We start from the raw sequence: 15885 nt of genomic DNA, 5'->3' as shown, positions 1-15885 counted from the left end.
GTACACACACACACCCTTGTCGTAACTCTACCAATCAGTAGCTTCAATTATTCACCACACAACGTTAATTAGCTGAGCTGGACACCTGTCACACACACACACCTGTACCCATGTGTTAGAGGGAGAGAATTTTACAGGTGTGAAGCTGTAAGCAGTTTAGCCTTGTTTAGTCTGTAACCAGTACAGCAACCAGAGTATTATACACGATGGATGAATAAGTTTTCATCATGCATTTTACATTGACCTGGCCAGACGCAGCTGCTTTAGTCACGTACACGGTCTGGCGACAGTGTGTCCACCAGAGATGTCTCAATATGACGATATCCCCTTTGAAGCTCATTACTTATTCAATTAGTGGCTCTTACTTGATAACTAGGTACTTTGATTATCACTAATAGACTTCCAAGCATTTAATATAAATTATTAGTCAGATTAGTTAGATATTTGCAACGTCAATTAAGGATGATTCACGGCTCTAACGAGATCATTTCCAGACAGCTGTTTCAGTAACGCTTCTAGTTGCTTGGACCCATGCATCATCCCTCGTGACGTCATTGTCAGTTAGCCGTGGTAGGTCCGCCCTGGTATAGCTAGTCAGTCTTTAGCTGGACACCACACATTACTGATCTATCACTGAACAGTAGCCTGAGAGACCCCTTCAGTCCTAGCAGATCTAAATAGTATCTCTAACACTGTTCTCAAGCTCACAGTCCTCAGTCCCAGATCAAGTGGCCAGCCTCTCTGTAGCTACAAGTATAAATATATATCTGTACATATAACTGCTTGTATCCGTCCACCCATCTCAGAGAAGTGAACTAAACCAGACGTTTTTTTTTAAATATCTGGTAATTCCATAATTAAATGAGAGTCTTCAGAGGAAGTTACAGTGACGTTATAGGGGAAGTCACAAAGCCAGGTGTTCGATATCCAGGTGAGGGACAAGAGGGAAACATGGTGGCAGGAAATACAGGTATATATGTCAGGTGTGTTTATCATAGTAGCTTGATTAGTCAGGTGTGTGTGTGTGTGTGTGCTGGCTATCTTTTCTACCTTTATCCAACTCTCACTTCGTCTCCTTTACTTTTCTCTCACCCTCTATTCTATTCCCCCTCCCGAGGCACCGACTCTATTCAGGGATAGTGAAGAAAGCAAATTAAGTGAGATAGTAGTGACTAGTAGCGATGTTAGTAAGCAAATAGACAAACTAAAGCCTAATAAGTCACCTGGTCCCGATGAGATATTTGCCAGAGTATTAAAGGAATGTAAGGAGGAGCTTAGTATGCCCTTAGAAAAGTTGTTTAACATGTCCTTAAAAACAGGTGTAGTACCAGAATCCTGGAGGATAGCGAATGTAATACCGATTTTCAAGAAGGGGGATAGATCACAATCCTCTAACTACCGCCCAATCAGCCTAACATCAATAGTAGGCAAATTACTAGAATCAATCATTTCAAACTCTATTCGAAACCACCTGGAGAAGCACAAGTTGATCAATGATTCCCAACATGGCTTCACAAGCGGACGCTCATGTCTAACTAATCTATTAACATTCTTTTCATCAGTTTTCGAATCGGTGGGCGAGGGGCACAATTATGATGTGGTATATCTCGACTTTAGCAAAGCCTTCGACAGAGTCCCCCACGAAAGACAAATTGGAAAGGTAGAAGCACATGGCATCAAAGGTAATATCCTTAAATGGATTAGGGCGTGGTTACAGGACAGGAAACAGCGAGTGAGCATTAACGGCACTAAGTCCCATTGGAGCAACGTCACTAGTGGAGTTCCCCAAGGCTCAGTACTTGGACCATTATTATTTATTATATACATAAACGACATAGATATAGGCATAGACAGCAACATAAGTAAATTTGCTGATGACACTAAAATAGGACGTGTTATTAAATCTGACGAGGACTCCGCAAAACTACAGGAAGATCTAAACAAATTTTTCGAATGGTCTGAAAAATGGCAGATGAAATTCAACGTGGACAAATGTAAAGTACTCAGAATAGGAGATGTAAACAGGGAAACCAGATACCAGATGAACAACGATGCCATAGAGAAATCCGACTGCGAGAGAGATTTAGGAGTAATGATAAGTTGGAACCTTAAGCCAAGTAAACAATGTGTTTTTGCTCGTAACAAGGCTAATAAAGTACTTGGGTTCATACAAAGGAGTGTTAGTTACAAGACTAGCGAGGTCATCCTAAAACTGTATCTTGCTCTTGTGAGACCACACCTGGATTACACAGTTCAGTTCTGGTCACCGTATTACAGAATGGATATAGAATCCTTGGAAGAATTCCAGAGGAGATGAAGAAAATGTGCTAGTTGAGGCTGTGTGTGAGAAGGACCTAGGTGTTATGTTGACAGCTGGCTAAAGTTCTCAGGCCATTGTGAGAAGAAGGTAAATCAGGCAAATAAATTATTGGGTCTTATAAGAAGGTCGTTCAGATATCTAGACGGTCCGTCCCTCGTGACGATCTTCAGGAGTGAAGTGCTTCCCCATCTGGAGTACTGTCACCCCATCTGGTCCCCGAGATATGCTGGGGACTGTCAGTTGGTTGAAAATGTTCAAAGGAGGGCCACCAAGCTGGTGCCTGCACTTCGGCATCTCAGCTACCCTGCGAGATTGGAGCGCCTGAACTTGCCTAGCTTATACTACAGACGGGCAAGGGGGACCTAGTTGAGGTTTATAAGCATCTCAGGGGGCACTACTCAGTTGAGTGTCCTTACTTGGAGCTGGCGGACGCTCGCCCCACAAGGGGTCACAGCTCAAGATTGAAGAAGCCGCAAGTCCGGAAAACCGTGAGGGCAAACTTTTTCAGGTGAGGTTGTAAACTCTTGGAACAATCTACCAGAAAGTGTTGTGACGGCACCAGGTGTGGTACTTTCAAGAAGACTTGGGCTAAACACTGGGCAGGTTTCAGGTACATTCAGGAGCCGGTGCATGCCCCAGTATTTGCCAACAGTGCGGCAACCAAGAAGGGCAGCCCAGCCAATCCTTGGGCAGCTATGAAGCCGACCTTTGGTGAAGAATATAAGGAAAAGAGTCTGACCGATCGCCCAAGCGGCTAACAAGCCGATCAGTGGCGAAAAGAGGATAAAAGTAAAAGTAAAGACAATTAATCCCGGGCATTAGGAACCTTGAGTATAGAGATAGGTTAAAGCATCTTAATTTGCACTCCCTCGAGAGACGTAGAGCGAGGGGCGACCTGATAGAGGTGTATAAATGGAAGTCAGGGCTAAACAAAGGGGACATTACAAAGGCACTCAAACTATCCAACCAGGAGCGAACTCGTAACTCGTAGACAAATTTAGATTTAGGCGCGAAATAGGTAAACACTGGTTTGGAAACAGAGTAGTGGCTGAATGGAACAAGTTACTAAATATCATCATTAACTCGAATACGTTGAATAGCTTCAAACATAGATTGGATGCTTGTATGAGCAATAGGGGTTGGGTGTAAACGGGACTGCCCAGTATGGGCCAATAGGCCCGCTGCAGTTTCCTCCATTCTTATGTTCTAATCCTCCCACACATCTCAAGATAGGGTCGGTATTGGAGCCTCTTCAGGTGAGTCGGGTCGTTAAGCCTTCACCTGAATGTCGGGATCAACTTTCCTAGGTGACCACCTCAACACCTGGCCACCACCTCACGTACATACGACCTGATGACTGATGATGAGGATGATGATGAAGATGACTATTTATGATTCTAACGCTGATGATTCACCAATATCGATCTCTCAGAGGACACGAAGCTATCCCGAAGAAGGTGGAGCATTTAGTCACTGGACTCCTGAAGACGCTACTGACTTGTCGCTACGAGGAACGGACCCAACCCTACCTGCAGTACATCACCTCCGACAGGTAAGTGAAGAAGGGTGAAAGAGAAGGAGAAATATGAAAAGAAGAGAAAAGGGGAAAGTGAGGGAGGAAGGAAAGAGGATACTGGAAGTGTATAAAGATCATATTCAGTCGATAGGTAGGTTAACTTTTTCTGCTGTGGGAGGGAAGGGGGGAAAGGTAGAGAGAGGAAGGAGAAATGGAGTACAAAGATCAAACTCAACCTTACCTCAGAAGTTCGTTTGTAAACATCACTGAGTTCCAACACATTGAGGTGGCTGGTTCACGTCTTCACCACGAAAATATCTGAAAAACAAAAGTAAGAAATTTGTAATTTCTCAAAAAAATTAAAATAAATACATTCTAGTTGTAAGAAATCTAATTTAATTTAGTTTCCCATAAAAACCTTTTCTGTACACTAAAGAAAACTTAAATATACGGGGTACTAATAAATGTATTTTTATTTACTTATTTACTTTTTAATAGCTGAATTGTGCCAAAATAAATTCACTTGTATGACGATTATATTGGATACAATTTTTTTTTATTATACTGGAATACGATAATGCACTTTAGAAGATAACTGCTTTCTTACATTATGCGAATGCTAGAGAGTTTATGAGGAATACGCACTTCATATTAATTTACGATATAAGGTGTTCAACTATGAGTGATCAAATGTAGTTAGTTTGCTAGAGAGATAGACATTTAATTAAACCTTCATACATTTATCCCGCAAGTATATATAGACAATATAGGTATAAAACAAAATTTCAACCTGGCATTCCTACAGTAGGCTATGTGATGCAACTAGACCTGAAAGGTTAATCTGAACTATCTTAGCCTTATCAAGACTGATCCTCGTTCTCTCCTGCAGGTACAGGTTCCTGCTGCAGAAGAACACCCGTCTGGTGCCTCTCTGCAAGAACGGGAAGGGCATATGTCTGGGCCCCGGGATAGTGACCACTCCACCCTCTGAACCTGGACAAAACTGTCAGTGTTAAGGCTAGCGGCCCTCAACCAGGTACTGTTGTCGACCTCCAGGCACCACTGTCTACAACCAGAAGTACGATAGGAGTGCTGAGTGTAACAGTTAAGGAACACCCAGGCTGCTACATCTTCAAGTTGTCATGTACTGGTGGAGGTCACCTGATCAAACCAGCCTACAGCAAGTTGTTAGGAAGACAACCTCTTATGAGGCTGTCTTCCTATCTAATTCTACCACCAACATCTACGACCTTGAATTTTATAGTCATCTCTGCCGTTATTTCCATCTATTTCTGCCATCTCTCGTCATCTCGAATCATTTTTTCCATAATTCATTATTTCAGCGTCATTTCCTGCCATCTCTCATCTCCCACAGGACTCAGAGCTTGACCTTGGTTAGGTGCCACTCTTGTCATGGTCTGCCACTTAGCAAATCAGGCGCCTACTAAGTCCAAGAGTACATGTAATTAGCCAATCATAAAGCTTATTAGGCCTAGGAGTATAGGTAATCAGCCAACCATGCAGCTTATAAGGCTTAGGAGTACAGGTAATCAAGCCAATCATGAAGCATATAAGGCCCAGGAGTACAGGTAATCAGCCAATCATGAAGCATATAAGGCCCAGGAGTACAGGTAATCAGCCAATCATGAGGCTTATAAAGTCATATTACATTAGAAGGACAATTATATACCAGAAGGCTTATTAAAACTATTAGAAAGATAGTCACATACTAAACTGTATTAGATTACTAATTATATATACTGTACTGTATATAATAAGGATAGACATATTACTGTAGTTGGATAGTTAGGAAACAGACTGAGTTTCTATTCTCGTATTTTAATAATTTCTTCTATATTTTCCCTCTTCAATCTGTCCACCTCAACAGCTTTTCCTTCACCTACCCCTCCATACACTCTGTCATTCCTCCTCCAGTTCTACACCCTCTTCCTCTCCTCCTCCAGCAAGAAGCTCCCTCACAGGTTCCTGGTGGTAAGGTTCGAGGACTTGGCCACTGAATTCGTCGTATCTTCGAGTTCATAGAGCTGCCGTTGACACCCGAGCTGGCTGTGTTCCTCGATGATACAACAAACACCCAGGTCCACAGGAACGACCGCGACGATGACTACTTGTTATGAAAGAGAGCTCCAGGAACGACAAAATACATCTTTAATGTAGACAGACAGATACGAGAATGATATATTTGTTGTGTGAAAGACAGAGTGCCACAGAAATGACAACAATATCATTAATGGGCGACGAAGGTGCATTTTCCGAGAAAACCTCCAGAAACTCTCCCAATTTTTTTTCCAACTCTACGAACAACCCCGAGAACGAAATAATGCATAATCCTGGAAACCCTGAGAAAATTCTGGAAACACACTCCCTTTTTCTGGGTTTGGAAGGAAAACCCGAGGATGAAATAATGCATAATTTCGGGAAAATTCTGAAAGTTTTCACAACACCCGGAAAAATTACGGGAATGTGGGTTTGAAAGAGCCGTCTAGTTACCCAGAAATCTCTCATCCCCAGAGGGGCTCTGTTCCAATTATATCACTGTAGGTGGAGAGAGAAGTCCGTTAGATGGAGGTTTCACTGTACTGTCGTCATTTCAAAGACAAATTAAATAATTAGCATTAAATGGCAGTTTTTCATTAAGGGAAAGAGTTAAAAAATATATATATTTTTTTAGATCTTGTGTCTTGACTGTACATGTGTGTTATAACTTAATAACAATGATCTTATTTATTGCAGATACCTTTATGATTTACTGGTAAGAAAGTCTGAGTCAATTGTGAAAGTTTAAATTAAGTGAGACATTGGCTAGCAACCCAACCCAGTTCTTGTGTGATACTGTGACAAAACTACTGTAGATACTATCAACTGGGTCTTAAATCTCAAAATTACTTTATGTATACATAACTTGTACAATGGAATATAGTCCAGTACAGTTACATCCTCACATTTTAGGTGCTGAGAGGCTCAAGATGAAAACAAAAAAAAAATTAATTTTCCGATGGGCTTCTGTAGGAATTTGGAAATATATAAAAGATACACCTTGTTAGGCAGGTAGGTGGAGGAAGGACATATATAACATCTCATTAATAAAGACCTCTAACTGTTACACTCTCTGTATGTTGATGAGAGGTTTAATTAACCTTATACACTCAATCTATCCAGAATATAGAGGAAAAGAATTATAGGGAGAAACTTTCTTCATAAAATCTATTTCTTGATACAAATACTCACATTACAATACAGACCCACATATTATGAATGGTGATACAAGTCAATATGTAGTAAACAATAATGGTGTTCATTATCTAACATACAGTATTCACTATTAATGCCATGAAAAACCTGGAAAGTTAAAAAGTCCTTATTCAAAAAGGACCTCTCAATACACGCTATATAAAATGTATATCTTATTACTAGCTACTGTACTGTGATTTATTAGACACTTGCATTATCTAAATAAATTACACATATCTTTGTATTATATTCTAAATAAAACATCACAAAACCCGTACAGTATTCTGATGTTTATTTTCCTTAGCTAAAATTAACCTGACTCTATTGTTGTCTACTCAAATACTATGTCTCTGAAAAATACAGTTTGTCATACGTCAGAACTCATAAAACCTCCTTGATATACAAATATACACCAATCATGTTTATATCACACAAACTATTACATATAATAAATGCTAATTCAACAAGATAGTAAAACAGTAATTCTTCATAACTCTTAGATGGCATTAACAACACGAGAGCCACCGCATCACTCAATGACCGAGGCTAAACAAAGTTCATTTCAAGCCAATATGCCACCATGAGAACAGAGACCTTGCAGGGCTGGATGAGAAGGTATCAATAAATGCACTGTACACTTGGGAGTGGGGTGGAGCTGTGTTGTAATGGCAAAATACCAACTTACCAGGTATTCTAACATGTGAACTGTACCTAGCCACTTCAAAATGGTCAAATTAATTAGTACTGTTTGTAACCATCCAGTTCTAATTTTGGATCTTATGGAACCAAGTGATAAATATCCATGGCATAGGTGCTCCATTAAGGACAGCCTATTTTATTCTTAAATCAACCTCTCAAGAGAATAGTGAGTTTTCTATTGTTTTCATGATTTATCTGATCATAATTTCCACCATTACATCTGCATAAGCTGTCAACGTGTAAAATGTATTATTATTATATTTGATAAAAGTCCTTCAGTGTTTCCTCATCTGATAAATCCAGTCCACAGTTTGGATATTTCAATTTATCCAGTATTTCTAAGAGCTTCTGTCCTGTAGGTAACAAACTTCATGCATACCCACAGCTACTAGACAGTCACATCACCTCATCAATACATTGTACACATTTACAAAAGATATGAAAACATATTTTTTCACCCAACAACAGACTCACACATACAAAACACTTATCTGAATCCCTTATTATACTACATCAGCTCAAAACTAATGACAAAATATTTTAAAACATAAACTACTGTCTCCTATCTTCTTTTCTCTTGTGGGTGACCTTTATCTTTCTGTGTACAGTAATCATACGTTAATTAAAAAAAATTTTTTAGAAATATTTGGACAGTCACGGCAATTCCATTTATTTTTTTTTTCAGCTTTACCACAGCTTGTTCTTTGAGATGATAAATAATGTTCCTTAAACCAATACAGAAAGGGAATTATACAGTATACTAGTTCTGCCCATGACTGGTGTAGTATTTCTCTACTTTTGCTGTCAAAACCACCACCAAACATCACTGAAAGCTTCACAATCTAAATAATTTTCGGAACTGAATACAGTACAGTACCGTATATCATAAGCCATTAGTTGTACTGTGTGACTGGCCCACCAGCTGCTTCACCTGATATGATGCCACTGAATTTGTCTGCTAAACAAACAAGGTTATTTAACAGGTAGAATGAGATTTAAGACTTCAGAAAAAAATACACACACATACATGGCACTCATTACAACCTTTTGTTTAGAAAGAGAAATCATAGCTTCCCAGATTTTAAGACACTGAAAACTGACAGGATTAGTACGAACTTTCATGTTTTACAAAACCAGATTGTAAAATAATCCTTAAGACACTCCAAACACTGTCATGATTACCCTCTGTATAAACCCTCATGAGTTCTACTAGACTTTGTTTCATGAAAGGTTTTTATACCAACTGTACACTGGCAGTTTCTCAGCTATAGGAGCCTTTATGTGTTAATGGTTAAGATTTGTATGAAAAAGTGCTCTATATATAAAAATGGCTTCTAACCTGTATGCCCTTCCATATGTTTGACTAGAATAAATTTTCGTGAAAAGTTTTTAAGACACACTGAACATTGAAATGGTTTCTCTCCTGTATGGACTCTCTTATGTTCTACCAGATGAGATTTATATCGAAACGATTTATGACACTCGGAACACTGAAATGGTTTCTCCCCCGTGTGAACTCTCATGTGTTCTGTTAGATTAGATTTTCGTGAAAAGTCTTTAAAACAAACCGTACAGTGAAACGGCTTCTCTCCCGTATGACCCCTCATGTGGTCATCCAAACAAGATTTCTGTGTAAAGGTTTTCAGACACTCTGGGCACTGAAATGGTTTCTCTCCTGTATGAAGTCTTGTGTGTTTTACTAGAGAAGATTTCAGTGAAAAGTTTTTATGACACACCAAACATTGATATGGTTTCTCCCCCGTATGAACCCTCTTATGTGTTATTAGATAAGATCTTTGTGAAAAGTTTTTAAGACAAACCGGACACTGAAATGGTTTCTCCCCGGTGTGAACTTTCATATGTTCTACGAGATAATGTTTTTGTTTAAAGTCTCTTTGGCACACTGAACACTGAAATGGTGTTTCTCCTGTATGAATTCTCATGTGTAATGTTAAAGATGTTTTTCGTGTAAAGTTTTTAAGACATTCTGAGCACTGAAATAATTTCTTTGGTGCATGAGATCTCATGTGTAATACTAGCGAGGAATTTTGTGTAAATTTTTTAGGACATTCCGAACAATGATACGGTTTCTCTCCTGTATGGACCTTCATATGTGCTACAAGTTGATAATGGTGTTCGAAGCCTTTAACACATTCTAAACACTGTGACTGTTTTTCTCCTGTATGAATTTTAATATGTTTTTCTAGATCAGATTTTTCAGAAAACTTTTTAGGACAGACTGAACAATGAAGAGACTGCTCCTCAGAGTCACCTTCCATTCTGTGTGCAGAGGCGTATGTGATGTGGAACAAGATGATCCTCTCCAACTGTTCTTAAGAGACACAGGAAATTATTTACTATTCACACTAATCTATTAGAAGTGAAATGGAGAGACAAGATTATTTAATATCAATGATGAACACGAGGTAGACACTACACATGGTGCTGATGGAGGGTATTGTAACTGTACTTAATGTTACTGTTGCATGTGGCAATAAATAATAACTGGTTAACTTAAATAAATTGACTTTAAATTCAGGAGAAAGTCTTCATTCACTGAACTTGTATGTTTATAAATATTCACAGGGTTTCCTTAAAAATTTTCATATGCAAAACAGTACTGTACTGTACTGTATACTTCTACCCAATGTTGTGGCCATCTTCTTCTATATCACTATGTATGTTGATGGTACTGTATCTCATTTTATATCTGTGAAAAGAAACACCATTGTTAATGAAATAGTTGTAAAGGTTTTCTTTTTTATTATTTATTACAAAATAAAGACAACACTAGCAGAAGCTGGTAAAATTTCTGACTCACTGTTGTATGGTACTGTACTGGGTCCTCATTATGTTGATTTTACAGTATTGCTAATACCCTGTACTGTACTGATCCACATTTATATTACTGTATATAGTGAGAGTAATTTCTCGAGATTACTGTATTTTGTCATTCTATTTCTTCTTTTATCTTAAATTAAATGATTTTAGATGAATATAAGGATTTAGACTATGATATAGTGGGATTTTAAACATTGTTCTGTAAGTACGGTATGCACACAGCAAGTGTTCCGATTTTTGTACAAATCTGACTTAAGAACATTCTCAGGAACGGAACCCATTCGTGACCCGGGGACCCCTCTACTTTGTTAACAAATAGTAAGTAAGTAGTATTCTCCTTAATAATGTATCAAACAAACTAAATTTTTTTTAAGTATTTATATTCTCTCTAGAGCCAATTTCTGTGTGTAAGATAGATTTTAAACTTGGTAAAAAATATAAAAATTGTATTAAATATGTAATAACAGCATCCAACTCCCTGACATCCCTCAAGAGAAGCCCCTTGCCTTGTATCATCTCCCTCTGTCAACACCACAGGAAATAGATGAAATGTCTAAGAAGGATGAACAAATTTAGATTATGAGCATAAGGGCATCCCTCTATAGACAGAACCCCTGCACTGTCTGTAGGGAGGAAATAAATCTATTCTGTGTAACTGTTAAAAAATAAATAAAAGAAGGACTGGCATAACATAATACTTCCAATGAGAACCCACCGTGGTAACTCAGATTACAGTAATACCTCGCTTAGACTGACCCCACTTAGAGATACTTTGCTATACCTATACTAAGATGGAAGTATATTACAGTTAGTATTATTATTTATACATCGTCAAATGGGCGGGTGGCAGCGTCTTCATTAAAATTGTTATTCCTCCACCAGATTTATTTTAGTCTTAATATATGAAATAAGTTTTTTTTTTTCTGTATATTTTTTTTTTTCGTTCTGTAGCTTGATAACTTAAGACTCTTGTTGTTAAATATTACCTTAAGTATATTGTTAGGTTAGGTTAGCTTATGGGAATCACTCGTATATCATCAGCTCATAACTCAATTATCATTAACTAATAGTAATTGGTCTAGTAATCTCCCAGGAACAAGTGACATTTTCTGAATAAAAATAAAGGGAAAAAATTAAACAAAAATCACTGGTGTAAACGACGTAAGGATAAACCACCATTAACTATCTCGATCTAGTAGTTACCTCAATCACCTTACTTTAGAAAATTACCATAACTTTAATACCTACAATATCTTAGTTATAAAATCAATTACATGAACTTATAAGACTATTCTAATGACCATTACACCTAACTATCAATTACTTACGTCAAATACCATGTGATCACCAGCTCTCTACGCCACTGAGGACACCAACAACTATCAATTACCTTTTAACCAACATCGTTAAGGCTCTCTGTTTTATATCATGGGTTGTTGTTGATAAATAAAAGGAATATGTGAGTTGTTTATATTCCTCCCATGACGCCATTTGTTTTCCCCCAAGATCAAAACAAACTCAGGGAGGCGTTCGTGGAGTGGCGTTCGTGAGCGTATCCGGGATAAGAGGCAGATCCGGATTATCTAAAAAATAAACATTCCTTTTGCAAATTAATTATGATATCTATTTTTTTACAAAGGTTTTACTGCTGTATGTCTATATATTTGTCATATTATATAAGTGGTTCTATTTTAAGTGAGTTAGTTGGTTAACAACGTATCTAGATCAGTTTAGCACGTTCCCCTGTCAGTCTGTAGTGGAATTCTCCCCTACAAACGCTGTTTGTCGCTGCCTAGCCGACCCCACCAATTCCCCAGTGTATGCCTCGTGGTCTAGGTCAACCAGCGCCGCCAGACACCACGGAGCGGGGGTCAACTGCTAAGCCACGCCTACCCCCGCTATTTAAGACCTGACCTCGTGGTGATCTGTCTCTCTACCTACAGCCGCAGCCAGCAACACCTCCTCCTCCGCCTGCCTGGCGGCCCTCGCTCCCGCCGGCGAGCATGGCGACCCACAAGCTGTCCTTCTCTGAGCGTCCTCACCAACCAGCTCTCTCTACATCACGCTTGTAACCATGCTGTCTTCCCAGCACCAAGCTGCATTGTACATTCAATACAACATGTATACAGAGAGCACATTGTGAGTTTCCTTTCTCCATCCCATCCTGAGTGTGAACCAAACAATCTCATACCCCACAAGTCCCTTGCTATTAGAATTGCATATAATTCTTATTTATACATAAAATTTATTCATATATAACAAGGAACAGTATTGATATGAAAAAATTACCAAATATTAAAAGGCAGACAGAGTTCGAGTAAAATTTGTGATGTTGAGTATAATAGTTTCCCATCATAATAACTTCCTTTTTTTATGATACCTGACAGAAAATGAATCCATTGTTAATCTATGGCACACTAGTGTATTAAATGATTTCTTTCCCCTCTCTCTCTCTCTCTCCTCCTCTTTGCTCTCTCATCTCCTTCCATACTTCTGCTTCCATATTAATTTCACCTTTCCACTTTCTTCCTCCTCCCATTTTTCTCCCCGTACTCCTTCCTTCCCTTCTCAGTCTCTCTTCTTCTTCCTCTCTCTAATAATGCCCTCCTCCTCCTCCTCCTCTTCCCTCTTACTGTTAATGCTACAATCCTCCTCCCCCTCTTCCCTCTTTCGATTTACACCCTCTTCCTCCTCCCTCTTCCTCCTCTTAATCCCTCCTTGTCCTCTTACTCAACCATATTACCACTATCGTCCAATACGTTATTCACAGGTCGGAGCCAGCCATCGTGACGTTATACCTCAGAATGACTGTGATTGGTTGGTTAACTCTATGTTGTTATAATCTTATAGAGGGTGATGAAAAAAGTCTCCGAACAGGTACTTGGGGACTTTTATATCACCCTGTATGATCAACGGAGGAAATACTACAGTAAAGACTACTCCCAGTCCTCCACTCAACAGCGGGTATCGACTCTTGGGTACTCGTTAAGTGAGAGCTGCTTTGTATCACTGATGCCAACGATTAAACTGTCCCATTAACTAATTAGCATATACCTTGGATGAGATAATTAACATGTTTACATATACATACATAAATACATTTCAAAAATACACTGCCGTCAATTTACAAACACAGTGATTCACCCAATAACACACACACATACACACACAAACACACACACACACACACACACACACACACACACACACACACACACACAGCTTTGCTTGAGGTCATTCATTTGTAATTTACGTTGGTGGAGAATCTGGAGTATTTCTTCCTCCTCTCTCAGAGAATAAAACTTTTAAGTAAATAGTTTGTAAAGGTTGTCTTGTTGTTGTTGTTATTTAAGTGTTAAAATTTATTTAATTTCTATGTATAAATGAGGTTTCTGCATAATGTATACTTAATATATACTTATTAAATACATGGGGGTTATGTTTACACCTTTACTCTGAGTGTGTGTGTGTGTGTGTGTGTGTGTGTGTGTGTGTGTGTGTGTGTGTTACCCACTTTGAGGTGACTCCAATGGCGTTTCAAAAGTTGGTAGAGAGGAGTATAAAGACAAGATCCACCTATGTCACAGTGAGTCTCTGGGTACTCTACTAACACTACCACGTCACCTCTGTTAGCACTTCATATATAGACACAGGTGTTTTGGTCTGTCTCAAGTATGATGCTTTACAGGGCCCAAATGTCTATATATATTGGAGGGCAAGTTCGCTACTCTTCACACAGACAGACAGAGACAGACACACACACACACACACACACACACACACACACACACACACACACACACACACACACACACACACACACACACACACAAACACACACACATGAATCTTACGAAAAGTGACTATTCACAGGTTTCATTTTTAGAGGAAAAGGACGGGAGGAAAAAGAATGTGATAGCAATAGACGAGAGGAAAAAGTTGTGGGTCTCTTAGTTGGGTCTGCCCGCGGCGCTCACCTGTCCTCACAATGCCAAGTTGAAACCCCGGCTAAAGAAATTCTTGACAGCGGGGAAAATGAAACCGCTGACTTCATAAGGGCAAGAAGAAATAAATTGGACCTAGTGAACCAAGTTACACTGTGAGGTAAAAGGAAGGTTGGCAAGATTTCTTTTTCCATTTTTTTCCAGGAGGGGCGGTTAGGGGGGGGGTGGGGGGTGAGGGGTGGTGGGTGGGGGGTCGACGACTAGCGTATGTGGGAGAAGGTGATGGCACTGAAGGCGACATCTGACACCCACCACAACATAAAAACTATATTCAGATTCCATTCTTTAACCCAACCGTGTGTGTGTGTGTGTGTGTGTGTGTGTCTGTCTGTCTGTGTGTGTGTGTGTGTGTGTATAACCTTGGAACTCCTGTAAGATGTTTCTGAAGAGGATCCGTGATGTGGGGTACTCATCTTTGTAAAATATCGAGTCATTTAGTTTATATCACAAAACCCACCGTCATTCAACTTCTTACAGTATACACGGGAGCCAAGGTTGATGACAGGTACCAGCAGTGTGTTGACAGGTTTGAGTGACACTAATAACATGTCAGCTGAGAGAAATAGTTAAAATTCATGGTAAGAGAAGCGACCATTGTGTTAGTAATGTTTTCTCTGATCATCATTGCCTCTATACTTCTCAGCAATAACTGCTTAAGAACATATAAATGATAAGAGGGACTTGGTACACCTCTGTCATGGACGTTAATAATGAAAAAATATAAATAATAAAACATGGGGATTCTTGTAATATCTAAAATAGTAGAGATACGATTTTTTATGGTTCAGTCAGATACACTTTATTTTGGTGCATATTACCCTGACTATATCTCTAGGCTAGTGTGTGTGTGTGTGACGGCAAGTATTCTCACAATGTCAATATTTCAAGGCTTCCCCCCCCCCGCCATGGTAATAGTTCGCGGGGCAATGTTTATATCCTCTCCAGTGATGTTTAATTCATCCAGTGTTTAGTTAGCTTACTGGAAAATGGAAGATGAACTGAATGACGAGTAAAATGATTAACATAACTGTGTATTGATATTAACTGTAACTGTTATGCCTCCCCACCTCCCCCCTCCCCCACACACACACAGACATAGAGTAAAGGTTGTTGTGGTGGGGAGGGTGTGTGTGTGGGGGGGGGGGGTGAAAGTTGCGCCAGAGTTACTACAGACAATTCAAGAGGCGAGGGAACCCAGCGGTGGGGAAATGACTCCATCCAAGACGCCTTCCTCAAGATGGATCACTTATGCA

The 15885-nt window shown here is 39.3% G+C and overlaps 1 protein-coding gene across 2 annotated transcripts; it reads right to left on the bottom strand.

Annotated features, from left to right (window-relative positions):
- Positions 1–7046: 7046 nt before the first annotated feature.
- On the bottom strand, positions 7047–12135 carry LOC121855006 (gastrula zinc finger protein XlCGF57.1-like). 2 transcript variants are annotated; one of them, XM_042349837.1, is made up of 2 exons: positions 11957–12135; positions 7047–10497 (listed from the first exon to the last, which is right to left on the bottom strand). In XM_042349837.1, the coding sequence occupies exon 2, from the start codon at positions 10064–10066 to the stop codon at positions 9122–9124; it is 945 nt and encodes a 314-aa protein (XP_042205771.1). In that variant the 5' UTR covers positions 10067–10497; positions 11957–12135; the 3' UTR covers positions 7047–9121. The 2 variants fall into 2 exon arrangements, with proteins under 2 accessions (XP_042205771.1, XP_042205770.1); XM_042349836.1 differs by having other exon boundaries at positions 12019–12135.
- Positions 12136–15885: the final 3750 nt, after the last annotated feature.

The sequence above is a fragment of the Homarus americanus genome, unplaced genomic scaffold, assembly GCF_018991925.1.
Source record: "Homarus americanus isolate GMGI-L3 unplaced genomic scaffold, GMGI_Hamer_2.0 scaffold16022, whole genome shotgun sequence".
In the NCBI taxonomy this organism is placed as follows: domain Eukaryota; kingdom Metazoa; phylum Arthropoda; class Malacostraca; order Decapoda; family Nephropidae; genus Homarus; species Homarus americanus.
The sequence above is the reverse complement of the archived record's forward strand: the minus strand, read 5'-3'. Positions and strand labels throughout refer to the sequence as shown.